Source organism: Mycteria americana, chromosome 1 (assembly GCF_035582795.1).
Source record: "Mycteria americana isolate JAX WOST 10 ecotype Jacksonville Zoo and Gardens chromosome 1, USCA_MyAme_1.0, whole genome shotgun sequence".
In the NCBI taxonomy this organism is placed as follows: Eukaryota; Metazoa; Chordata; class Aves; order Ciconiiformes; family Ciconiidae; genus Mycteria; species Mycteria americana.
Genome location: NC_134365.1, coordinates 100,226,479 through 100,253,355, shown reverse-complemented (window position 1 = coordinate 100,253,355; position 26,877 = coordinate 100,226,479). Strand labels below are relative to the sequence as shown.

General features: G+C 37.1%; 1 protein-coding gene across 2 annotated transcripts; it reads left to right on the top strand.

Moving 5' to 3' along the window:
- Positions 1 to 3,059: 3,059 nt before the first annotated feature.
- On the top strand, positions 3,060 to 26,573 carry HJURP (Holliday junction recognition protein). 2 transcript variants are annotated; one of them, XM_075515073.1, is made up of 13 exons: positions 3,060 to 3,245; positions 5,062 to 5,128; positions 6,514 to 6,578; positions 7,761 to 7,788; positions 11,900 to 11,955; positions 13,539 to 13,578; positions 17,124 to 17,185; positions 18,811 to 18,909; positions 19,656 to 19,716; positions 20,668 to 22,259; positions 22,815 to 22,878; positions 24,153 to 24,240; positions 26,336 to 26,573. In XM_075515073.1, the coding sequence occupies exons 1-12, from the start codon at positions 3,168 to 3,170 to the stop codon at positions 24,203 to 24,205; spliced, it is 2,265 nt and encodes a 754-aa protein (XP_075371188.1). In that variant the 5' UTR covers positions 3,060 to 3,167; the 3' UTR covers positions 24,206 to 24,240; positions 26,336 to 26,573. The 2 variants fall into 2 exon arrangements, with proteins under 2 accessions (XP_075371188.1, XP_075371197.1); XM_075515082.1 differs by lacking the exons at positions 3,060 to 3,245; positions 5,062 to 5,128; positions 13,539 to 13,578 and having other exon boundaries at positions 6,512 to 6,578.
- Positions 26,574 to 26,877: the final 304 nt, after the last annotated feature.

Here is a 26,877-nt window from a genome sequence, read left to right as displayed (position 1 = left end):
AATTTACAATCTCAATAATTAAGCAAGGGATGGCAAGCAGCAGACATGAAAAGAAGTATAGAGGAGCACTAAGAAAAGATAGGCCTTTCTCTGTTTGGACAGAGACAGCTGCTGTTTCCTATAGGGACCTTAACATCAAGTTTTTAACATTATGGTTTTTCCTTGTTTCCTTTCTTTTGCTTGTTTACAGTTTCATGCACTACTTTGCTTTGCAGTCTGCATAACTGCGTCCTCTGGCAAAAGCATTAGCTAACATTTGCTGACTTTGTGATTCCTAAGGTCATGGAGTTTGAAATTTTTGGTTATACTTTACCAAATATACCAGTTACTATTGCTATAGGATAGTTTTCATGCACAACTGCTGAATGCCACTCTCATTTTTCTCACAGGGGTGGTAGAAGGAATTCTTTGCAATTGAGTGCTCCTGTCACTCTAGTGAAGTGTAGCACGAACTCAAAACAGCCAAAAGTAACTACTGGATAGATTGGCTGAAAGACTGATCTTCTATCAGTAAGACTGAAATAACAGGAACATACCCTTATTTTCCTAGGTTAGTGATTACCTCAAATATAAAAAAGTCTGGGGCTACTTCTATTATTTCTAGTATAAAATTACATATCAAGAAATTAGAAGACATTAAGGTTATAAAGTGAGTGACTCCTAAGCTAGGGAATGTCAGAGGAAAGTAATTAATCTCATCCTATGTATGCACTGTATTTCAGTCTTTAATTATCAAAGCACTGCAAGGGGATCACAAAACCCCACAATGAAGGCCATAATGACCCTAAACCCTAGAGTGAAAAACCAGAATTTATGATGCTTTTTTTCCACCAGCAACTTTATGATGCATTTTTTTCCATGGGAATAGCACTTTGTTAAGAGAACTGAATAGTCAGTTATCCAGTACTTCCTTTTGTCCTTCTGTAAGTGTGGGCTTCAGGTCTTTTTTACTAAACATCATCTAAAGCTTGCCCTGAACGTATATAGACTTACTTGTCTATTAATAAACTTCCTACTAATATTCTGACCTATTCCAGTATTTGACCATGTTGGAAGTATCACAGAATTTATTTCTGCAGTATTCAGGGGAGCAAAAGTAGTAGTATTATTCCTCTTTTACTCACGGGAAAGGAAAGATTATAGGCACTTGGTTCGAACTACTGAGTGCCCACCAATTTCGTCAACTCAGTCTGTGATATATAGACTCTGATTTATTCAGGGTATTTACACTTTTTTTTAATCTTAGGAAGTTTATATATGCTTTTATATATTCAGAGCATATCTTCCACCAAAGTGAATACCAAGAGAAAGTGCTGAGAGCTTCTGCAAATACACTTGCAGGTGGGTATCAAGAAAATAAAGAATATACAGTTAGGTGATCATCAGTGAGATTGTGGGTTTTAGATGATTTGTCTTGCATTCGTCCCAGTGGGAGGAGAGTCACAAATGTAGGAGTGGATCTGGTTTGTCAGCTTTGAATTACCACACTCATCCCTTCTCTTCCTGCTAACCAATATCAACACTTTGCTACTCTTGTAACTGGCTTGCTCACCACACACATGTGATTTAACTGCTGAGCGCAGGGATTCACACAGCTGTGGCAGAAAAATCGTACCTTGAAAAAGGGTAAAGCCTTAATGCAGAACCAGAAAAAGGGTAAGACCTGCCAGAAAGAGAGTAAGGCCTTAATGCAGAACAAGTCAGCTGTGGAAACTTCGCAACCTCAGAATAGTAAGGAATGCTTAAAAATGGATGACACGCTGTTTTTTTAATTTAAACATTTTAAATTTTTAAAAAATTATTTTTAAAATTAAGATTTATTACAACTAAACTAATAAATGGTAAGTAGATAAATACAAATCAGCTTTAGACAAGAAGCCTTTACGAAAAATGCATCTGTCTTTACATTGGCAAAATGGCAAATGTTTTTCTAATGAGATGTTCCAGGGAACTTGATGTGCTAATAGCATTTTTTAAAAATCTTTATTTGTAGAAAAGGAATGGTTGCTTGAAGACTATTGGAGAGGAATGGCACAATATCCAAAATATCAGTGCCAATGTGCAGGTAATGCTCTCAGCAGTGCCAGTTCTAGCCCTCCTCCTCAGTGGCCTCAGGCCTGTAACCCTATGGGACCATTTCCATTGGGAGAATGACTGGAAAGGGAATGACTCACGGCAGTCATTTAGCATCAAGTTCTCCAGTCCTTATTCCTCTGACTGTTTCTACGGAATCCAACAGGGAGGTTATATTCCGTATAGCTTTGCCTGGAGCTCCCCAGCCCGCACTGCTCCCTGATGGGGGTGCAGCAGGGCCTGGCAGCCCCAAGGAACCCCAGCCCCAGGGAGCCCTGGCAAAAGCTGGCTTAAAAAAAAAAAAAAAAAAGTGTCTATTTTACATGAAGCGGCTCCGACTATTTTTTAAAATATTGGCTTTTTGCCAACGCCAGGGCTGCACCCTGCGGGGCAAGCGGAGCTTCCCCGGTCCCGGCAGCCGCGGCTGCCTTCACAAGGGGGTACCCGCGAGGCCCCTGCACCGCCATGTTCGCTCCAGCAGCTCTCTCGCTGAACAAGCTCTCCTCATAGCACCCGACCCGACACGGCCCACGGCCGGAAAGCTGCAGCGGCCGCCCGAAGTCGCGACACGGCTCCCAGCCGCAGCCGGCGGAAGGCTCCCGCGGCCGGGCAGCAGCACAACGCCCGCCGCAGCCACCGGCCCCGGCACGCACACAGCCCAGCGGGCTGTGCCGGCAGCTGACCCCGCGGCCAATGGGAGCTCACGGCAGGCCGCTGTTGCTAGGTAGAACAGCGACTTTGCGCCGCGTCCAACCCCCGACCCGCAGCCAACCCCGTACCCAATGGGAGGGCTTTGAGACGGGTTAACCGTGAGGAGGGAGGGGATGGGCGTGCGGCAGCGCTAGCAGCCAGTCAGGTGAGAAAGGCTCCCCACTGCGTACTCGGATGGGCTGCGGCGCCTGAACTGACGTGAGCAAGGCCCAATCAGAGGTGGGAAGCGGGGCGGAGGCCCGGGGGGGGCGTGGTGAGCAGTTTGAATTGGCGTGGGGCGGGAAGGCACTGTCTGGCTGCGGCGGCGGCCGGGGCCGAGGTGCGTGTGTGCGGGTCGCCCACCATCCCCCGCCGCTGCCGCGGAGGAGAGCAGCCCGCACGCCATGGCCTTTGATCTGGACGAGCGGTTGCGGCAGAGCAACGCCCGCTTCATGGCCTCCATCCACCGCATCATGGAGCAGGTGAGGGCCGCGGTCGCGCGCCGCCCCGGCCGTTGGGCAGGGGCCCTTGACAGAGGCCCTCGTCGCCGTCCTGAGGCGGGGGCGGCGGGGAAGCTCTGTCACCTGTGCGGCCGTGCCCCGCGGAGCCTCCAGGCTGCCGCCGCCCTGCTTCGCTCCAGCCTGTCTCAGGAGCGCAGTCCGCTTACGGTTTCTCTTGCGGAAATAGCGAGTGGCGTGGCTTGGCCGCCCTTGTGCGTCCCTCTGACCGCCTCTGGAAGGCTGCTAGAGAGCGCGGCCCTCTGCCCACCTCGCCTTAGGCAATGGCAGCGCTCTCTGCTCCTCCTTCCTGACCACCTCCAAGTCCTGTCAGTACTGGAGGTTCAATTTTTTTTCTGTGCGCTAATTTGCAGTAACTGACATTGAATTCTCTTCATCAGTTGACTACTTGCAGTGTCACAAGCTCCTGGCTACCAGGGCCTCAGGCAGCTTTGCAGTTTGTGCTGAGCCATGCACTCCTGTGCCTTGGCGTGAGTAAGCTGGTAAAGAGCCAGCTCCTTGAATAAGTCCATAAAACTTAGATCTGGGATTGCCAGTATTTAATAAGTGACTTATATTTAAGTCCAAGTTGTCTTTATAGTGCCTTTAACCCAAATTAGCTAGCATTAGATGAGGTATTTCCAGTGAAACTACAGAAAGAAGTGGGGGACTCCCTCTGCAAATCCTCCTTATGTTAGAGCCATTTCGTGTTAACATGTGGGAACTGTACACCTCCATCCAGAGATGCATGCATTTATTCAGGGATGTCAGCTTTGCTGTTGAGGGAAAGGTTTTGTGCTAATGTCTAGGTACTGGCATAAGGCTAAGTCTGGTTCTAGAACATTTTTCTCATCTAGTATTAGATTGGATATTTTTATGTCGTGAGCTGTAGGTCTATGCTAAATGGCTACTTTGGGTTACTACAGAGGAAGTTTAGAAGGAACTCTGTAACAGAGTTTATAACTTAATGTTGTGGTTTAGTCCCAGTCAGCAACCAAGCACCACACCAGCAGCTTGCTCACCCTCCCCCCTCGGTGGGATGGGGGAGAGAATCTGAAGAGCAAAAGTAAGAAAACTCGTGGGTTGAGATAAGAACAGTTTAATAATTAAAATATAATAATAATAATAAATTGTAATGAAAAGGAAAACAAAAAGAGAGGGAGGAACAAAACCCAAGAAAAAAAAAAAAAAAGTGATGCAACTGCTCACCACCTGCCGACCAACGCCCAGCCAGTCCCTGAGCAGCGATCACTGCCCCCTGGCCAACTCCCCCCAGTTTCTATACTGAGCATGACATCATAGGGCACAGAATAGGCCTTTGGCCAGTTTGGATCAACTATCTTGGCTGTGCCCCCTTCCCAGACTCTTGTGCACCTGGCAGAGCATGGGAAGCTGAAAAGTCCTTAACTAGTGTAAGCACTGCTCAGCAGCAACTAAACCATCAGCGTGTTATCAATATTATTCTCATACTAAATCCAAAACGCAGCACTATATCAGCTACTAGGAAGAAAATTATCTCTATCCCAGCTGAAACCAGGACATTGAACTACTTTTGAAAACTCTGAAGCCCCATTTTGTCAGTGACTGGCTTATGCCTTGAAATTGAATGACATGCATACATATATACGTGTTTCCTCTAGGAATTAATATTTCCAGATTGCTGACTTCTAACTTCAGTCAATAAAACTGATAATTTCATGTTTTGGTCACAACAAAATTGTGTAAAAACCATACTTAAAATGCATGTTAAAAACATTGTTTTAATCATCTATTCTAATCTTTAATGGTCCTTTTTATTTAGTATAATCATCCTTTTGAAGATGATTTACTTATTTCCATGGATACTCTCACTTACGATACGCCTGACGGTAAGAACTTCTTAAAGCTTCAATATTTATATACTCTATAGTTAGACTTAGTGAACCATGCAACTGTTGGCAGTTATATAACATTTAATTGCAACAGATACTGAGTTTTGTCCGCTTAGGTATGTCATTTTGTATGTAAACTTTGATACAGCATATAATACCTGGAGAGTTTATTTATACACACCATTTTAGTCCATTGCATGCTCTGTTTAGATAACAGAAGAGTTATTAGCAAAGTTCAGGGTTACAATGGTTAATATTTGGATGTCTTGTAAGAAGAAGAATCAAAATGGAGAAGACTGAGGGGAAACAAAGGAATGGAAGTATTAGCAGGAAGTTGATATGCATGAATGGACTATATAGTTTCATCTCCGCTTAGTGTTCTGAAGGCTGCTCTGATAAATTTCTGTCATGTGAAATGTCAAGGGTGGACTGGGTAGATAGCGTCTTTAACTTTTTATTGAATGTTCATGTGGTTAGCATAAATCTGTACCATGTTATGCCATGTCATATTTTTCCAGTGTTTCATTATAACTGTCGATCCATTATAGAGTTGATAATGCTTATGGAGAGCTTATTGTGAAAAAACCCTGTTGTTCTAAAATACGTTGCTCAGGGTTTTAGTGGGACTTGTGACTTAGTATCATGGTGGCTTTACTGGGAAATGAAATGTTCTGCCAGTTTTTGTCATCGCTGAAGTGAGGATTATGATATGTAAATTGCCGTATCAATTCTCGTAAAGAACTTACTGGACATACACATGAAGTACTATCACAGTGTCAAGCCCAATGTAACTGTTGCACCAAATATGTTTTACTTTTTAAAGGTTTTTACAGACTGGGAAGTTTGCATTTTATAGCATTTTATATATGTTGTCCATTGAGAGAGGGAGAGGGAAGAAACCATGCATACAGCACTGCAGTACACAGTCTTGGATTTGTAAAGGCTTGGTTATGCTTTTGGTTTAGTAACCTCTATTCAATATGGAATGAATATGGATCTCAGTCCTGTAAAGCCTTAATTATGCCTTTAAGTAACGTCAGATACCATGTAGTCTGCATGCATTAAATAAAATTTAAAAAGTAAAATAATTTGGGTTTTTTCCCCTCTTCGTAGCATCTGGGGCTGTGAATCACAGATTCATTCTGTGATTGGTTTTTTTTTTGCCTGACTTCTCAGTTAACTTGAAATTACACTATTCTCTTGGTTTGTTTTCCTATAAGTTTTTGTTTCAGCAATTGTATTGGAGGCTGTTCAGATTTGATAATGTTTTGTTGCTATGTAGTATGTTCTTCCTAGATGTTTATTTTTGTTGGAATGATACTTGGTATAGATAGTGTTATAAGTAAAGCTATGTTTATATTGATATCTCTTGTTATTTCTAGGACCAAAAAAATGGGAGGAAGTGTCAACCAAGAAGCTTAAAAAATGGAGGAAGGAAGTACTTGAGGTATCTAATAATATAGTACTACTATGCAGTCAAAATGGAGCAATATTTCTTTTTTCATATGTTTAGGAATACATTCTAATCTTGCTGTGCCATATAATACTTGCAAGAGGTATTAATCAATGAAGTCAACATCTGCTTTAAAATAGGGTTCTAGGATAGATTGGTTAAGACTGTCAGATGAGAGAGACTAAAATAGATGACCATTTACCAGTGGTTAGTGCCAGTGGTAAACCTAGAAAAAAAAATTATGTTTTTTTAAATGCTGTCTGATGGAGACACATACTTTTGGATCTCATCAGAATATTGTCATTGTAGTCAACATGCATTGAATCAATTTATCTTGGTTCAGGTAATCAGCTTTTCAATTCCGAAGAGCTTACTGGTTTCACCTTCAGATTCCCCCCCCCCCCCCCCCCCCCCCCCGTAAAATAATGCTAGAGTAAATAAAGTATCTTTGCAGTTTCAGCACTAGCTGTCCGTGTCAAACTAAAGCCATTACTGTTGTATGATTTGTATTTTTTTATTGTATTTACATTAAACAAGCAGTCGCTTCTTTTTCTGTTTCCTAAACTCCCCCATATGAACTCAACAGTGAATTTCATAAAAATCTGTGTTTCTCACATAACTGTCAAAAACCGCCTTGATACTACGTTCCTAATATCTGTCTAAAAAGCTAAGTTGTGTAGTGTGCCTTGGTTGGTAACACGGAAGCTGTTCTGAACCCCACTGAGTGAGGGGATAAGGAGTGAAATTCAGTCTTGGGGAACAAGAGTGGATTTAATGGAGACAGAAAAGGGGCTGTATTTCCCTTTTCTACAGCTGGTAATACCTTGTGCATCATCTACTAAGCATTGCTGCACAACTTTACAGACTAAATCCATTAAGGACTGTAAGAGGAATTCTTTGCCTTAGCCTCTTATATGGGCTAAGGTAGCTATAGCTTGTGTTCTTGTAGTAATTTTAACAGCAACAGTATGGCAAGAACTGAATGATCAGGTAAGTTTTACCATGTATTTGTGGCTTTTCTGGTCAGGCCATGGGAAGCAAAACCTGAAGGAAACTGAATGGTTATTTAGGAAGTTCCTAGTTGTGAGATACACAAAGTAAATAAAGGCATCGGTTAAAAGAAATTTCCTATTCTAAGATTCTTCTTTTTTTTCTTTTTCCTATTTCTAATTGCAGTGTAATAGAGGAAATCAATGGAATGCAGGTAAAGTGTTTAAAAAAAAAAAAAGTAGTGCTATAAATTATCTTATCCAAAGAGTCTTGACTTAATAGAAGATGTGCTGGTTTTATGCCAAACTCTTTAGGATACTCACTGTTTCTTGTGGGGGGAACCACCCAAAAAAACAACAATACTTATGTTCATAAGGATTCCGAAATGTAATTTAAAATGTTTAAGATGAGTAAATACATTATAATTGATGTTCCTATCATCACAAGTTGATTAAAATAATCTCCCCTTATCAATTAAATAGTGAGCTTTTTGTTGTATTTGTCAGTTTTTTCAGATGTTCACTGAATCTAAAAATTCCAATCCTGACTTACGTGGGTGTACAAGTGGAGAAATTTGGAAGTTGCTAGCTTTTTGATAATAACTAGATAAGCAGGCATATTAAAAAATGTGTGTTAAAAGAATCTCATGAAGTTACATGATGAGCTGTCAAAAATTTAGCAGATTATTCTCTATGCTGAATGAATCAGGCTGCCTGCAGGAAAAAGTAGTGTCTAGTTATTTCATTAGAGATCAAGTATCATGATGGAAGTCAAATCAAGACTGCACATCAAAGTGTAATTCTAATAGTACTTAGGGAGACGTATGACATCTGAAGATTTTCTCATTGTTCTGAAGAGGAGCTGTATGTTCCAATAAAATGCATGTTTTTACTGGGATAAATGATGGGGGGAAATTATGATGTGTAGTACAGTGAAGGTATGGTGGGCTTTATTGTCTTAAGGTTTTGAGGTGTTTTTTTGGTGTTGTTTATTTTATGACATTCATCTGAGAAACTTTTATGCTGAACATCTGAGGACAAAACACCACCTAGTGTCCCTCTCCCTCTACAATCCTACCAAAAAATTTTTCCATACAGGGTTCATGTATAGACTTTGTGTTAGCCTATGAAATTAAAATGTTGAGCTGGGAAATAAGGGTCTGATACAAAAAAATTCAGATGGTCCAGACCTTTGCCTCTAATTTTTAGAAAATGTATACTGATGAGTCTGGATAGTACAAAAAATGACTGGCTACAATCTGCAGTAAAACTCAGAACAAAAGAGCATCTAGCCATTAGTTTTTTAAAAGATACAGTACTTGAAGTATCTTGCACTGACTTTTTATCTGAAACACAAAAGTACATGGAGTAAGCATTCGTACTGGCTGGTTGTGGTTGGTGTTACCCTTAAAAAAAACTACACAAAAAAACCCCCAACCCAACAACAACCCAAAAAAGCTGCTTCTGGCTATGGATTATTAAAGCTAATGTGCAATTCTTACCTATTCTTGTTCTATACTCTTAGGTGGGCCTGATAGGTGTTTTCAGTTAGGATACATAAAGTTTTGTGCTATTAAGTGTGAACATTTAAAATAATCTTTATAAGACCCAAATACTTACTAATGAATCCCTTCCCTTGGAATATAACTTGTGTTATTTTTTCCAACTCGCAATTCTGAATTTTGCTAGAATCTATTTTAACTGTTTGGCTAGAATGTACAGTACCCCTATAAAGTTTTACTGGGTAAAACGACAATCCTTTGAGTGTGTTTTTTTTTTTTTTTAATATATATGGCAGTTCTGAGTATGGGATGACCAAGTATGTTAAATTTCAATCTCCAAGAGCAGCAATATTTCTGTCATATATTAGCCACTTAGAATTCTTTCTTTCCTAGATAAATTTTTTTGAAACAAAACACCCTCTGTGGTGTTTCATAGATCTTGCTCAGTAAGGAATTTCAATGGGACGTTACAGTATTATTCTGATTTCCTGTGTTGCTGATCCAGAAATGTTTGGAAAATGCTTTATTCAGCTTCTAAAAAAATGTATTGCTAATATATTCTAAAGGAAGCATTACTGTAATTTTTTGCAAAATAGTGAACGTAAATTTCCCGAGAAGGTCACAAGCTGAAGCCAGAGCCTTCTAGTTACATAGCATGCTTCATTAACTTTATGCGGGAGTGTGGTTTTATAACCCAGCTTCCTACTGGTTGGAAAACTGTGCTTAGAATAGTTATCAATGGTCTGTGTCCAAACTGAAGGGAAACATGAGGGATTTTTTTCCAGGACTTGTCCCGAGCAAATTACTAGTTTATACTTTCATTAAGTAAATAGTAAAAGAGGGGATACCCTTAACTAACTTGCAGATGATACCAAGTAGGGATGACCACTGTGAAAGGTGGTCTGACAAATTCGGGCTAAAACTTAAAGTAAACTGTGTAATTTCATGCGGAGAAGTTCAAAGTGATAGACTTACGTAGGAATAATCAAATGCAGGAAGAGGCAATTCTGAAGGCTGGTTGAGCCAACCAAGAATATAACTCTGTTGTGAATATAGTGCACGCTGTGCTAGAAGGTATGCACAGGTGCCTAGTATGTAAAGCACACAAAACAGGTTTTCTGCACTGTTGAACAGTGATAAAATTTGTGGTGGAGTACTTTGTTTTGTATTTGATAGTAGCTTGATTAGCTGGAGTGAGTCAGGAAAAGAAAAAAATTACTAGGGCCACTGGTGATAGGACTTAAACAGAGGGGAAAAAAAAAAAAGAACAGAAGAGAGCTTCTAAGTTAAATATTAGACAAGCTTTCCAAATGTAAACATAAGGAAGTCCTGAAGCACCTTTCTTAGAGATTATGGAGTTGCTCTTAAGAATGGGTTAGACTTCTCATAGAGGTAAGTTAGGTATAGTTGTTCCTGCTTTAAAATGGAAGAAGGAATAGATGACATCTTTAGGTTCCTTTCCATATGCTTTAAGCCTTTAGAAAACTGGAAATCTTTAGATGTGTGCTTGGCACTATTAAATAATATGACGTGTTTATAGGAGTAAATAGTACCTATGTGCCTGAGCTAGGTATGAGAAGTTTTCTCACCATTTAACCAAAAAAAAGTAAATCGCTTGTGATATTTGACATAAGTTTGTCTGGAAACAGAAATGCAGAAAAAAGCAAGGACAACAAATTCTGCATTAAACAAACTTGTTTAATGACAGTCTTGAGTAGGGTAAACATATCTGCTAAAGCACATGTATTATTTTTATTATGTAAGTCTAAGTCTATCACATTCATCCAATCATGAGAAGTCCGCTACAGCTTTAGTACCAGCACAGTCGTATGTTTGGAGACATAGATCTGCTCTTTTGGGAAAGATTAAATTTCTGTAATTTATGCAGTATTAACAATAGATTTAGGCAACAATTTTTATATGCACATCATAATCATATGCACTGTATACAGACTTGAGAGGTTGTAGCTTGTTAAACCTTTTTTAAATCTAACAAGGCAATGGTTAGAAATGTAACTTTTTTTGGCAATATCAAAACGGTTTTCAGTCTGAGTAATTTTAATAGCAACAATATCTGGCTTAGAGGCTAATTGTGAAATAAGCTTATGTGGAAGTCATTTATTTGAAGATAGCTACTTCTCTGTGGGTCTAATATTTTGGGTTTTCTTTAAATCTGTTTGAGTTGCGATAGCTAATGAAGAACAAAGTATAGATTGAAATGTAAAAAGGGGAGATCTCTGCTAAATTAGACAGCTTTTACGGTCTTTATATTTCTTCTGCTTCTTGTGAAATAAATGTGGGGGGAGCCACAAAGATTGTGGGTGGGTCAATCTGTGCAGGAGACAGGCATAGCAGTTTTGGCTCTTGCCAAAAATAATTTAAAAGATGCAATAGAGGTTTGGAGCTCTACCCTCAGGCTTCAGGAGTAGTTAGTCTTTTCCTTATCCTTTGCAACATATGCAAAGAAAAATGCGCAAAAAGTTTGCAGTTGTCTTCCTTTTCTACAAGTGATACCACCTGATAAAGGGGCAAATCTTATTTTAAATATTTAAATATTGAAATATTTTAAATCTGTGGTGCTTCATGGGTTAAGAAGAAAACATGTAATATGTCAGATGTACATCTCTGATCAGAATTAGTTTGCTATATTTGACTAGAATGTTGTTCTGTCACTTGTCTATTCTTTGTTTCAGTCCTATATATGTTCTCCATTTGTTAAATATTTGTGTTAAATATTTTTCAAAATAAATGAGTGTATATGTAAGTGAAGAATTAATGTACCAAACTGAAATAGAATTATTTTTTTCCTCCCATGCATGCTAAGATATGTCAAAGCAACAGACCAGTGATTTTGGAGATGGATGTTCAACAATACATCAGGTATGGGCACCACATTGCATCTACTTTTATAAAGCCTCTGTGCAAAAACATAGCTTTTGACTACACAAATAAGAAATTAATTATGAGTGGGTGGTCCTGTACCACAGCTATAAAGTTAGATTTTTAAAGACCTACTAATTGCTGAATTGAATCACTTTATTCTCCTTAAATAAGTACTTCTGAAAAAAATGAGGGCTTAAAGTATTTTGCTGCAGGTCTTTCACTGCAGTTCTTCAAACTTCAGGTATCTTATTAAACAATTGCTTTATATTCCCCCTCATGTAGTTCCCCCCATGTAGTTGCATTATTTTATTTTAGGAAAGATGTGTCCTTACTTACCAGCTACATGTTCATGTAAAATTAAAATCTTTATGTTCTGGGTAATGTTGATCATCTAGTGTACTTCCCCTGATTGTTTCCTCCCCTGATAGGTTCTGTTTGAGGTGGTGATGAATTCAAGTTCTGTACTTCTATATGTGGTGGTCTAATACATTTTGTGATGGTAGATTCATGCAATTTTTTTTTTTTAATTTTTACTATGTCCCTATTCATGTTGTTTATGTGGTAGGCTTTATGTGTGTTTCATATAATTACATATCCTCCCTCCCATTGTGATATTTGGGTTATCAAATAACAGCCATGATATCAGCCATGGATTTCAGCTGAATTCTACTCTTCTTTTAAGTTTATTTAAAGACAGATAGAGCAGTTGGACATAGGCTTTAAACCATCAAGTGTCTTTTTAGTTAGGCAATATGTGTGTCTAACTTTTAAAATTATTATTTGTAAAATCTGTGGTTGTCTAGAATAACTTCTTTTGACTCCTTATCTTTTTAAGGAGAAAATATTCAGCATTTGAAGAGTGATATAGGCCATCTCACTAGTCACTCCTAATTATTTGTTCTACATAGATGGTAGTTAGGATTGTCTCATTTATTGATGTCATTTTAACCCACAATACACTAATTTTGTGATTGAACTGGACAGAATAGATTTAGACTTTTTTAAAAGAAATTCTGAATAACGTGATGTCAGATGTAGATTGTAAACATTTAGAAAAGGCTCCTTATCCATATAAATGAGCTTTTTATGCAACTATCAAGACTTCTACAAAAATAGAGCAAAAAACCTATTTGAAATATTATATATAGATTGTTTGAAGTAGGCAATTAAGAATTGTTTAAAGTGGGCACTTAAGAAACTTTCCTGATACATTGGAACACAGAGAAAATCCCCAGTACATACTGAATAAAGATTTGGTGATTAGAATTCATCTGTCAACTGTTTTTTGCTCTTGTTGTATAATAGCTACTCCTTGCATTATTTTCTTCCCAGCCCTTCTATATTCAGACAAATAGTTTTCCCCATTGAGTAATCAGATGTGAATCAAGACAAATTCTTGTACAGATGTGTTAGTAAAGGTGGTGTCATTTGGACATAGTTTGTGGAATATGCCTGGGTTTGTTTCATCACTACCACCCCCCCAAAAAAAATTGAGCAAGTAGCGAGAGCAGAAAATTCTATAGGCTAGTTAATATAGCTTATGCTACCAGGTCTTAAAATTCCTTTCATGTGCTTTTAAGGAATCTGCTGAGAACTCTCATGTGGATACATCTGACATAGGTGGGTTTTTTAATTTACTTTTTAGCTACCTTTTTTTTTCTTAACTTTTAGAAAAAGATTGCAAATAACTTTCATAATTTTCTAATACAGTAAAAATAATGTTAATATGTGTTCTGCACCCTTTCAGAAAGTAGAGAATAGGAATAACAGAAGACTGAGGTACTGGTAGTACTATGAAATCAATATCCTCATTCCTCTTTAAAATCTCAGTCCTGAATCCCTGATACATTGGAAAGTCAATGTGGAATATGGTCAATTGCCTTTTCTTAATAAAGAAAGGATAAATCAAAAATCAATCAAAATAATAAATCAAAACTTTGGCATAAGTGGCAATAGAAGTTTTATTAATGATTAGAATATATACATTAACTTCTAGTGGTCTGGTAAACACAGATATTGCATTTGGCTACAACAATACGTTTTCAGTAGAGTTTGTAACAGTTTCAGCATCAGTCTTGTGGCCTGTCTGCAAAGTTTTGGGTCATTTTGACCTTGTATTCCCAAATAATTATTTGATTGTATTAATTAGTGGTAACAGTTTTTGAATGACTGTCTTTAAAATATTTAAAACTTATATTACTCAAGATCTTTTGATTCTTGCACATATAAAAACTTACTATTTTGCATAAATTAAACTATGGCTAGGTGGTAACCAGCATTTAATGATTAAAATAGCAATTGCAGCAAAATATGGTTAGCTGATGTTTAAATACTCTGGAATAAATTGGGTGCTTCATATGCATAGCTGTCTCCAAGGCAGATGATTACCTCTCTCTTTAGGGAAGATAGCAAACAGCAACCTGAAATTTGTCCTCCTATCATTTGAGAGGATAATTTCAAATATCTATTTGAAAGATAAAATAATTTCTGAAAATTTAGAAAATGTGAGTTTGTTTTCTCTCAAACTGCGCAATGAAATATAGGAAACAAATTTCAGAGGCATCTATAGTTTAGCTTCTGTAAGTGTCCTTTTTGTCTTTTGCACTCGTGGGATAAATGAGTGATGCAGTTCAGACTCTGGTATCTTCATAGCAGTGTACAATAATATGATTATCCACTCCTCTTACTTCTCCTGTGAATATTGTAGGAAGAGACTGGAGAGGATTTATAGCAGCCTCTGTCAGTCCCAGCTATCTCCAAATACAGTAAGACCTAGAAATTAGCTTCTTAGAGATGTGGGATTGGATTCCTCACTTAAAAATGGAATTCACCTAGGTGTTTTGAGGGTTTTTGGGTTTTGGGTTGGTTTGGTTTTTTTTTTAATATATAAAAGGTTAGCAATAGGGCATGCTAACTGTTAAGAAAAAAAGTGTATCTTTAGCTAAAACTTTAGCTTTGGCAGGAATTTTCCATCTTTAGTATTTGTACAGAATGCTTCATGCTTCTCAGTGAAAGTAGTCTTTCTTCCAGGTATTATACAGTATTTTTGTTCAAAAAGTATGCAAAGCCTGTCAACAGCAGGTACAAATAAAGTGAAACAGCTCTCACCTGTACCTGCAAGTATTGGTCTGCCCTTAACAGGGAAAATTATTAGGTCTACCTTCTTTGGTTTCACAGGAAGTAGCATGGCAAAGTATAGTGATATCTGAACAATTTTTTTTATCTATTAAGATAGTATCACAGAAAAACGAATTTATTTGGAGAGAAAGAGGAAAGTTCAATCTGAATGATATATTTATCTAAGTGTATTTAGGTTTAGAAGATCACATCAAAGTCAAAACTTAAAATTTACAGTAACCCCCTTACTAACATGTTCGTCTTTTAAATAAGATATATCTTTCAGGTAACGATAGTGTATTGAGTCCATCCCTAGTGAAATAACTTCCTGTATTACAGGTCAAATTTTCCAGAGAGAAAGATGGGAGTTTTTGTTTTTCCTCTCTCTTCCGTGCTTGAGGAACAAAGGTGTTCCCAAATTTCCCTTTTGGCCCTTAAAAACACGTTAAGGTTCCCTGGAGAAGATACTTCACTTTTTTCTGTTCTGTGCTCTGCCATGGTCCTCTGCTAATAATTAATGTTCCAGTGATTTGAAGTATGATTGACAATACATTGAAGACATACTAAAATTACACTTTTGTGAGGTTTCACACCTAGAAGAGTATTCAACTTGTATACAGATCAATTCATTCTGCGATACAAGCTATTTTCTAATAATTTGTAATTGGTGTGATGGAGTCAACCATTCCCGGATACTGGAGTTGTTATTTCAAGAACCTCCCATTTTTGTAGCAGTCTAGTCCGGTCATCTCAGTGACCATTTAGGGAGCAGTCTGCCAGTTTTGTGCCCAATTCTACTGGAGGAAGAAGACTATATAGCTGAAAGAGAGTATCACCTGTTAAAACAAACTGGAGCTGAAACTTTTGCAGATTAAAACATGAACATTCTTACTGCTTCCTCCACTATTGATGCTTAGTAACTGATTTCCTGTGGATAAAGTGACCACAATGTTGTCTTCCATTAATCATGTGGGAAGAAACTTTGACTATCTAACAGATACAGGTTTCAGATCTAATAAAATAATTCTGCTGGGGCCAGGTAGGCTGTCAAAGCCAACCCTCTGATTGCTCAACATTTTCACCAGAAGATGTGAAATTGTGTTTTCTCCCACAAAGATAGCCTTTCTTTCATATGTATCTTTATCCTAGCTCTATGTCAGCAGCTCTCCACAGAGCTTTGGTTGCACTGCCAGGAAACAAAAAAGGAAGATGGGATTAGCTGGAAAAGATTTTCATTCTGTTTTTAATAATTTAAGAATAGTATGAAGAGGCAGTGATGTGGTAGGTGTGATAAACAAGAAGTTTTTTTTTCCACTCATTGTTTCCCATTTCAGGGTTATTCTCCTCTTCTCTTCCCTCCCTGCCGCGAACACGATCATGGGACAAAGATATAACAGCCAGGAAAATTCAGAAATCAGGCTTACAATGCAGTCACATGTTTTATGATCATGAAAGACTGAGGCTTTAGCTAATGATGAATTGGAAGGTCTGGCTACATCTAGCAAAAACATATTTTGTTGCGTTTCATTCACAAAAATACCCACAGAATACCTAAAAATTGAGTTGGAAGGTTTGGACTTGCTTTTTAATTTTCTCAAGTCTGTCTTATTTCTCACCTTGGCAGTTCTAAGGCAGTCTTGACAATAAGAAACTAAGAAAAGGAAGCATGGTAAAAGGTTCTTACTATCTTGTTGAGATATTTAGGAATGTAGCGGGAATGATACATTAATGAATAGTGAAGCTTGCCGAGCAGTGCTTTGAAAATGTTTTACTCTCTGAAATGGTTAGCATAAATCTTGAAGAACTGGTTACAAACAAGTTATTGTCACTCTTCTTTGTTCCCCTCAAGTCATTTATGAACCTATAAACCATGCTTTTCAGTTGGACTTGAAATAGAAATGTAATACAGATAAAAAGTTTTAATGTGGAAAACAGTTTTCTAAAATGAAACCAGTTTAGTCAATAAGTTATACAGTGTGTGTTAAAACATTTCCGTTTTGGTTTTGAGTTCAACTAAATTTTATTTCGTATTTATCTTCAAATTGTAGATGAAGAAAGTGATGCAGATACAGTTTCAGTAAGAAGAAAATTGGAAGACATGCACTTCCAGGTAAAAATTTCTGGTGTCTAACATAATGGGATAATTTTGTGTTCAATAGAAATGATTGAACTATTTGAATAACTTACACGTGCCTGATGAGTTGATGCACTGTCAGCAGAAGACTCTATGTAGTCTGCATCTTAATGCACATTTTTAGTGAGTATAGCAAATGAGAGGTTCAATAAATAATGTCATGAAGACCAATATGAAGTAATATTATGTCTTGGTATTATTAGTATACCAGAGAAAACCATACAATGTATTGCATAGAACGGGGAACCCTCAGAAAGGCTTTTATAGGTATGGAAAAAGAATAACTAGATGAATCACCATGTGAAAACACTTATAAATAAGATAATTCACCTGAGAGTTTAGCATAAACAGGTAACATGATTTTAAAAAAAAAAAGTAAATCTGAAATAATGGCTACCATAACAAAAGCAGACTGGAATCTTCTGCTGTTGTTTCACTACAATGTCTCACTACAAGAGAGACATTGAGGTGCTGGAGCGTGTCCAGAGAAGGGCAAGGAAGCTGGTGAAGGGTCTAGAGCACAAGTCCGATGAGGAGCGGCTGAGGGAGCTGGGGTTGTTTAGCCTGGAGAAAAGAAGGCTGAGGGGAGACCTTCCCGCTCTCTTCAACTACCTGAAAGGAGGTTGTAGAGAGGTGGGGGTCAGTCTCTTCTCCCAGGTAACAAGTGATAGGATGAGAGGAAGTGGCCTCAAGTTGTGCCAGAGGAGGTTTAGACTGGATATTAGGAAATTGTACTTCACTGAAAGGGTTATCAAGCATTAGAACAGGCTGCCCAGTGAAGTGGTTGAGTCGCCATCCCTGGAAGTATTTAAAAGATGTGTAGATGCGGTGCTTGGGGACATGGTATAGTGGTGGTCTTGGTAGTGTTAGGTTTACAGTTGGACTCGATGATCTTAAAGGTCTTTTCCACCCTATACGATTCTGTGATTCTGTCTCCCAAACTAGACTAGGGGACTACCCAGAGTAGTTATATTGATGAAGAAGAGTACAACACACGCTTTGTTTGTGCGGCCATTCTAATCCTGTGTTCTGCTTGCTCAAATACAATTACCAATAATTTAATTTACTTTCCTTACTTGTTTAGCTAGGCATTGTCATGTCTCTGACAATAGCTAATACAAACTGCTTCAGAAAGTTTCACTAATGAAAAACGTTTGCCATTTATTACCAAATGCTTTTAGATTTTACATAGAGGTGCATTACAGAGTAGACTTTAATTTGTATATGAATTCATGGGATGTTAATAATACATGTAAAGATTTGCAGCCATAATTACCGGTGCTTTGTAACCTAACACTAGACTTTTTTCTTTTTTTTGTTGTTTTTATCAGTGGGTCTTCTGAGGCAGTGCGTGCTTTTCCCTGCATCAATAAACTAGCTAGTTATCTCTTTTTTTTTTTTATATGTCTTCACATATGGTTCCTTCTTTGTTTTTGTTTTTAACGTAAAATGTATATGTTAAAAATAAGTTCATGCTGGTTGGATATCCTTATCTGAATAATACTAGTTTGAAACAAATCTAAGTAATATATTTGTGTTTGCCAGTGTCAATAACTTCTATGTGTTTTAATTAATTCCTTCCCCCCTCTCCCTCCCCCAAGAATCTGTATGTAGATGATGGGAAAATTCAAGAGAAAGTAAAAGTTCAAGTGGATGTGATAGTACAAGAGGATGCTAGAAAAATTCCCAAGTGGATTACGGTAACATATTTCTCCTGTTCTGTTATAAGTTATTAGCTAATTAGAATAAAATAAGAAATCTCTAACTGTGCAACACAATGAATTCTAATACAGCTTCTCTGCTGTTCCATCATCGTTCCTCTGCTGATTGCTATCTACGTAAATATCACAGTATCTCAGTTCTCTGACAGCAATGATTTGTCAGAAGCAGAGCAGATGATATCCAATTTTTTTTTTTCTTTTATACTTCGTTCTTTGAATCCTGATGTGTGAGTTGATCTTCACTTCAGTAAGTTTTCTGAAAAGCTTAAATTTGAGGTTCATAGAGAAAAAAGGAGTGTTAGCTTTATTTTGGTTTTGGGGGAGAGGAGGATTGGGGGCGAAGGGTTATGTTACATGGTATGGCTTCTGTTTCCTAATGGAGTTGCCAGAGATGTATAGATTATCCAGGTATATATATCCACATATAAATTCTCATATTTGGGAAAGGGATTAAGATATGATACATAATGTAGAAGTTGCAAAGATGATAAATAGCTTTCCAAGATTAAACTGGTAACTTAAAAATTCTTACTGAAGTCTTAGACTAGACTTTTTCCTCCTTGTCTGAAACTTACTAAGTCCCTTAGCACCATAACTCTGTACAAGACCTAGTATAGTAAGGAGAGAGTAGGAGGAGTCACAAATAAGGCTTTGATGTTTTTGATGTTAATGTGCAAAAAATTCGGGATATTAGATTGTGTCTTTTTTTTTTCTTTGTTTTTCAGCTAGCACCTCAAGGTTCGTCGGAAGGTCTTTATTTAGCTTCGCCAGTGCGAGAACTGATTGGTACAACTAAATCTTTTGGGTGTTGGTGAAATATCTTGGTTACAAAATGTATTTTTATTAAAATTTATTAGAAATAAATATTTAATTTATTGAAAACAGAGGCACTATTTATCCAACAGAAAAGTTCAACAGGCTGGATTCTTGAAGAGAAGTTAGACATGATTTTGCTTATGGCAAAATGTATTTGAAAAATAGAAAATAAATAACTTGTGTATATATAAAAACAGATTTTCTTAAATAGCCTCAGGAAAAAATGCATAGTTACAAAATTCAGCAGCATTAAGCTCAATTAAATGAAAGCATAATTTTTTGGTTCTTATTTTAAATTCAAGGAATGTAGTGAATGGCATTGGGTCTGCTGGTAACTGGTACTCAAAGTGGTACTTCACTAGTAAACTTTCTTTCTTCAGAAGCTCTCCAGACTTGATGCAAACCTAAGATAGAATTTTGGTGTAAATATTTCAAGCCTAACAACTACAAAAAGCATTACCTTCATCGTGCTTTACAGCAAGCAAAGCTGTACTGGTGCTAGCCAAGTACAAAGCTTTCCAAGTAATATGGAAATAGAGGAAACAAAACCTGTAGGATAAGGCTGTTCCTCCTGGTCAGAAATCACAAAGAGTAAAGCAGTCTGCCTCTACAATGAAAGTATTTTATATCTATATATTAAGCTATTTTTAAATAAGGTTTTTTCCCAACACATTTCATTTGTCTTCTACAGTCTGCTAATTCAATATGGTTAGGAAAAACCTTTTGATTTGTTCCTAATGGATTGTATATTAATCATCCATTTAGCCCAGCAAAAAAGCTTAACGAAATATGCTATTACAGTAAGACTATCTGTACTGCATGCAATTGTTTCTAAGTCATGTACTACATTACTGGAAGTGCCCTAATAGGTTTGGGGTGTTTTTCTTCTTTGTTTTGTGATTCATTTGTTTTTTTGAATAGGCAACCAAGCTGCTGTTCGCAGAATGAAAGTAAAGTTGTCAAATGAATGTTCTTCATCCAGACCTCCACAGTTACAATTTTCTGATGTTCTCATTTCACCAAATAAAATAACCATACCCAGGCATCAACCTTCTCCAGAACAGAATAAAACTTGCTATGATATTATTTTGGAAGAATACCAGTCTGCAGATGAGGAATGCTCCTGGAGCAACGTAACTCTTGCAGACTTGTATCCAGCGATGGTAGAGATACTTACAAGGCTCATGACAAAGCAGTCTCGGAGACAAGAGTTAAAATACATGTTTGAACACTTAAGGCACAAAAGGAAGCGTTCTAGAAGACCAAAGCTCAATGTCATTGTAGACAAAATAAGAGGGTTCAGACCTCTTAAACTGAAGCAAGCACAACCCAGCATATGCAGCAGTAGAAGTGAAGACAGCCAGAATCAAACTTTCGGAAATGAGAACAGAGAACTTTGTGATGACAAGTGTTCCATTAATAATTTATCTGATCTGGTACCTTATTCTTACAGTGATACAAATGAAATCAAAATGGACTGCTCTGACTCAAGTTTAGAACATCATTTGGTATCTGGAAAAGGCCAAAAAGTCTCCAAACAGACTGTTTTTCCTGATGTTATGGCTAGAATGGCAGAGACGGTTCTAGCTGACGATGAGTTACAGACTGTCTCACTGAAGAATTCAAAATGCAAAGAAAGTGAAAAATTAGCTTACCAATGTTCCTTGGAAACCTGTTTTATCACATCTACTGCTAGTTCAGGGTCAACAGTGCCTCATCTGGTAAAAGAGAGTAAAACTCAAAAAAATTACTTTCCTTGTTATGATGCCTCAGAGTTGTGTTCATCTACTTGCAGTTCCTATGGCAATAGTAACACTTTTACACCTGTCACAAACTGTTCTTTTGCCAGACCATCAAATACTTTGCTCATAAATCCTGAAAAAATAATTTCTGAAAGACTAATTTCTTTCCAGCACAAACACTCATTTTCCTCATTGTCTATGAAGCAGAGTCCTTCAAAGATGCCCCAGAAATATGAAGATGCATTTGAAGAACTGTATTACAAACTGTGTTCAAAAGAAATCCAAAAGCCTTCGACATTGACAAGACCTCTTTCAAATTCACAGAACCTTGAAGAGAAAGGAACATTAGTCAAGAGTAATTTAAGTGATTCTGTGAGGTCCGATACACACTATGACAGAGAATTTGACAAGATCTATGAGCAATTGTGTAGTGAAGCTGTTCCAAAACTTCCTGGGTTTCAGAGAGCTTTAAATTTCAGGAAATATGGAGGAATACAGATGTCTGAAACTGTAAAAGCTCTTGTTAACTCACCTGTTCGAACTTTATCTGCAATTCCCAGAGTTAAAAGACTAAGAAACTTTCAAAATGATCTTCTTTGTTCACCAGTAAAGCGACTGAAAAATATACCAGAACGTTATTTTCCTTCAACAAAATGTCAACAGATTTCTTACGGAAAAAATGTTAATCTTCAAACAGTTGGCATGGATTTTTTGAGCACATACAGTAGCAGTAACCCCAGCTTTTTTGACAGTAACAACTGTCAGAGTCAGGTACTTAAGAATCTTGTAAAAAAAAAAAAAAATTGTGCACTGTTTGATACTTGGAAAAGGGCATAAAAATGGATTAGAGCTGGAAGCTGTTTAAACTAGTAACAGCATACTTCTGGTGCTATTGGTCAGTAGCATTGTTTTACAGGTTTGGGGTTTTGGGCATTTTTATTTGCTAAAATATAAGTTGTATCAGGTTGTCTGGATCATGTGAGGAAGCTCACTATATTTAATGACCTTGAAAATGGTTATAAAATGCTCAGTAAAAGATTTTGTTACATTTTAATAGACTGTGTCACTGGTTAAAATAATCTCAAACAGTGACCCTGTTGATTAAAGTGTTGTCCTTCTGAAATGATGATGTTTTATTCATTTTATAGATGGACATGGTGAGGCAAACAAATTAAGCTTTACTAGGTTCCATTGGAATCATTAGACTTGTTGATTTAAATATTAAATCAGGCCCTTATTTCCAGGTTCCCAGTCACTTATGAGGCAAGCTGTGAAATAATACGCTAGTTTTTCCATCAATGTAATCTGTTGATGCTTTATTTTCAGGACTCTGGATTTCATGCTTCTTCAGATAAAACTTCTCTTGGTATTCCTGGTACTTCCCTGCAAGGTTAGTTTCAGAGACATTATGAATTACTACTTCAGCAATCACAAGCACTTCTTCAAAGAGTAGATCTACATATCTCACCAGACCACTGTCTAGGTGACAGCTCTTCTTCCTCAGTAATAATTGGGTGTGTTTAAGTGCTCCTTTAAGTAAGGAATCTGTACAGAAAAGGGTTTCCTGAATTGCATGTTAACAGCTATTTAAGAAGCCTTTCTTTAGGTTAACTAGGACTTTTCCTGCTAAAGCATTGCTTATTATCTGCTAGTTTTCTCCCTTTTTTTATTTTATTTAAAGTTTGCTGTTGCTTTTACTTTCTGCATCTAAATGTTCAGCAGGAAATGCATAGTTTGTTAATCCTACAATTGAATAATCAAACGCTCTCATTTGCATTCTTCAGCTTTACAAAAACTTGCATTTGAGTTGTTGCATGGCTACTGTCACTTGCTTAGATGAATTAGATTATTAATCTGAATAAAAGGACTTTTGCGAATTCAGGACAGTAGAATTTTATTATTAAAAAAACAAAACAAAAAACCCAACAAAACAAAAAACAACAACAACAAAACAACAACAAAAAAAAACAAACCCAAAACTACATTAGTTTAAGACTTTCGATGCTGATCTTTTAATTTCCTTTTAAAAATCTGATTTTGGCTAAGGCATGTTTATAACATAACCTGAACTTTTTTCCTCCTAAGTAAAACCACCAATGTTTATTTTCCATATTTTATTTCTGTGAACCTTGTCATCAAAATAACAACTAACTAAAGTGTAAAGGAAAATACTGAAGAAGGTGACTTGAAATATTGTCAACTGGTATACAAGAAGAAAATGGCAGAAAAAGTGCACTTGTTTGCATGGTTCTTGGCTTGTTGCTTTTTCATGACTGACTAATTGTAAAGAATTTGATTATTTGAGGTGGACTTATCCTATCTGTCTTATTTTGCCTTCCTCAAATTTTAACTCATAGTTTATGTATTACATTCTTTTCTGGTATCAACAGTTTCTTCTACGTTTTTCTACTGGTGATAAATTATAAGCATTTCGAAGAAACCTAGCTTATACTTAAATATATGCAATGTATAAAATGTATTTGAAATTAAGTTTTGCCAGAACCTTTTGCATTAGAATATTTTCATAAGGAAATTTGCTCATCGAAGTATGCCAATGAAGTATTGCCAATGTCTTAATAGACTAATACGTTAACAACATACTGTAGTGTCCATGCTACTCAGCATTGTTCTTACCCTTTTCATACTACTGTTTTTCATCACCAGAATCTGGGATTGCAGATGCCCACTCTGGTTGGCCTAGGGCAATGGAGAATTAGAGCTGTCTTGGAAATGCACGGAAGCGTCACCAAAGGTAAGTGCCTTTTGAGAAAAGAAATTTTGAAAGAAATTCTTGCTGTTCTACATCTATATTAAAGGTATGGAGGTTGTTGCTTACATGCATACTTCTAGAATGAAAATCAGCATGGATGCTTGGGAGAGCCCAAGCTAATCAAACCTGCAGACTTGAACACTGCGAGGCAAGTGTCTGTGGACAAAACTAGCCAGACTCCAGCATGGATGGCCAGTGAACACAAGTTAGTAAGATGGCCTAACTGAATAGGTACTCTAGTCCTTCTTTCGTGTTCATTATAGAGGTATTTATTATTTTAGATCTAACTATAGAATTGTTTTGATTCTGGCTGTATGTTTGAGCTAACAAGTCCTCTCAGATCCTTAGGTTGTGGAGAGTGCAGTATATTGTCATTTAAAAGGGCTTTCAAAAGTTAGCTTCTGTGCAGTTGGGCATAGTTACCTGCATTTTGTCTCTGTGTACACAAGCAGCGGCTCTGTTTAGAATATATCTGAGATCCTCTCCTCCTGCTGTTATCACTATTGGCAGTGTATGTAGATCTCTAGAAGAACACTCCTTCCAGCTCCCTGGATACTGGCCTACTACATCTGCTTTTCTTAGAAAATATATGACTTTTAAAGCATTCTCAGGTTTCAGATCTCTCGGATTTTTAATTACAAACTAATTTAATAGGCAGCAGGATTAAACGTTCTCTAAACAGTTTCTCATTTTATTTTCCAAAACATTTTTTACATGCTTTTTTGCCAAAAGGTCTAATTTAGCACCACAGATATGCTGCCTTCCCAGAGTCAGTCAAGACCTGTGCTTGAGATGATCATACAGCTGATATCAAAATTTGCTGACAATGTTCGAATTAAAACTTCAAAGGTAGCCTTGAATGCATTTTTAAACTACTTGTATGGAGAACTTAACCAGAAAAGAGCCTGCATGATTTAAAGAAAAAAGTTTCAGTTTAAGCAAAGATGAAATTAAAATGTAGAGGCTTGTATTACAAATATATAACAATATTGATAAAGCTTGTGTTTGGATTATTTTTGATACAATGGAGAGGATTGGAGGCAAGCTCATGAGTACATAAGGATGCTTCTGTGGAGTATGCCCATTTAGCTGAGTAAATTTCTGCTCAGTTCTTGGATTCCCTCTTTTTTTTTTTTCTTCAGTTCTTTTTCCTGACTCCATATGAAATAGACCTCCCTATGAGATTAGTAATTGTTCTGAAGGAAAAGGTTTTCCTTTCCTTAATGCATGTAAGTAGAGATGTTTGAGAGAGTAGGAAATCAGCATTTCGTGGAGTGCTTTCTTGCCAAGCCATCTGGAATAAAATCTATTTCTTTGTTCCTTAATTACACAAATGCACGTTTGCTGATTTGTAGCCAAAATGGACTGTCAGCTGGCAAGCTTCCTTAGGCCTGTGGTGTGATATTCTTAGCCTTCTGTGGTTCCCAGGAGTGAAGCTCCTCTTTAATGGCTTCAGAGCTCTCGGAGGTTTTATGCCTAAGCCATGTGGCAAAATGCTCTATGTTGTAATGAATGGTTGTGGAAGGAAAAGGAATATTGTCTTCCTATCTGGAACTTGATTGCCTTTATCTAGAAGATTATTATGAAAGATATTTCAGAAAAGGAAATGTTCATAACTAATAAACTTTTTCTTCAGCTCTGTGTGAATGCTGTCCTACAGCTATACTGCTATACTTATTGTCAGATGTAAACCAAAATAATTTTAACACCTATTCTAAACTATGCCATTTCTTAAGTAATATGCAATGAAATAATTCTATTCTCACTTGTACCTTTCATTTTTAGCTATTTGTGAATACATTCAAAGATTATACCTCGAAGTTTAATAGATATTTATATAATTTGGATTAATGTAGTAGCATTACTGAGACATTAAAATGACATAAGATGAAAAGTTTCCTCTTCAGCTGAAAGCACATAGGAATGCAGACAAGGAGTCCTACTGCTGTTCAAAGTCAAGATGTTCAGATATCTTGCTTTAGCAATTTGTTTCAATTTCATTCTGTTCATCAGAGTTTCAGCAAGCATAGTATTTTTGTGTAATTTACTTTATCATCTAAACAATTCTTTTCTATAGGGTATCCAAGAAAACTAAGCTAAACTGATGGGAGAGACTAAAATCCTAGCAGTCCCTTGGACGACTTCCTGGTCAAAACTCACTAAGGAGCATTCATGGACTGCTAGAGAGAAAACATTGCTTTATAAAGTTTGGTTTTGTTTTTTCTTTCTTCTTCCAAGAATCAGGATGTATTATATGTATGTAATATGCAATTAGTCCTGATCTATACTTCCCTATAATATAAATCTTCAGGAACTGGTTCGTCCCTTCTGACAGGACACTTTTTGCTCCTTTGGCTTCATCAGGTATTGCATGGCATCAGTGTTCCTTTCTATGGTTAAGTTTAAGTTATGTATTTAGTAGTGTTAATACAGATCACATTCTGTTATTGTAATCTTTTCATCTGCTGATAAGCTTTGATTCTTAACGTATTAGTAATAAGATAAGTAACAAGCTCTTTCTGCTGAATTCCTGCCTATTCATGCTTTATAGATGTATCTGTACTAAACGAATGAAAAAATCTGAACTGGGCTGGATGATCCAAATGCAGCATTATACAT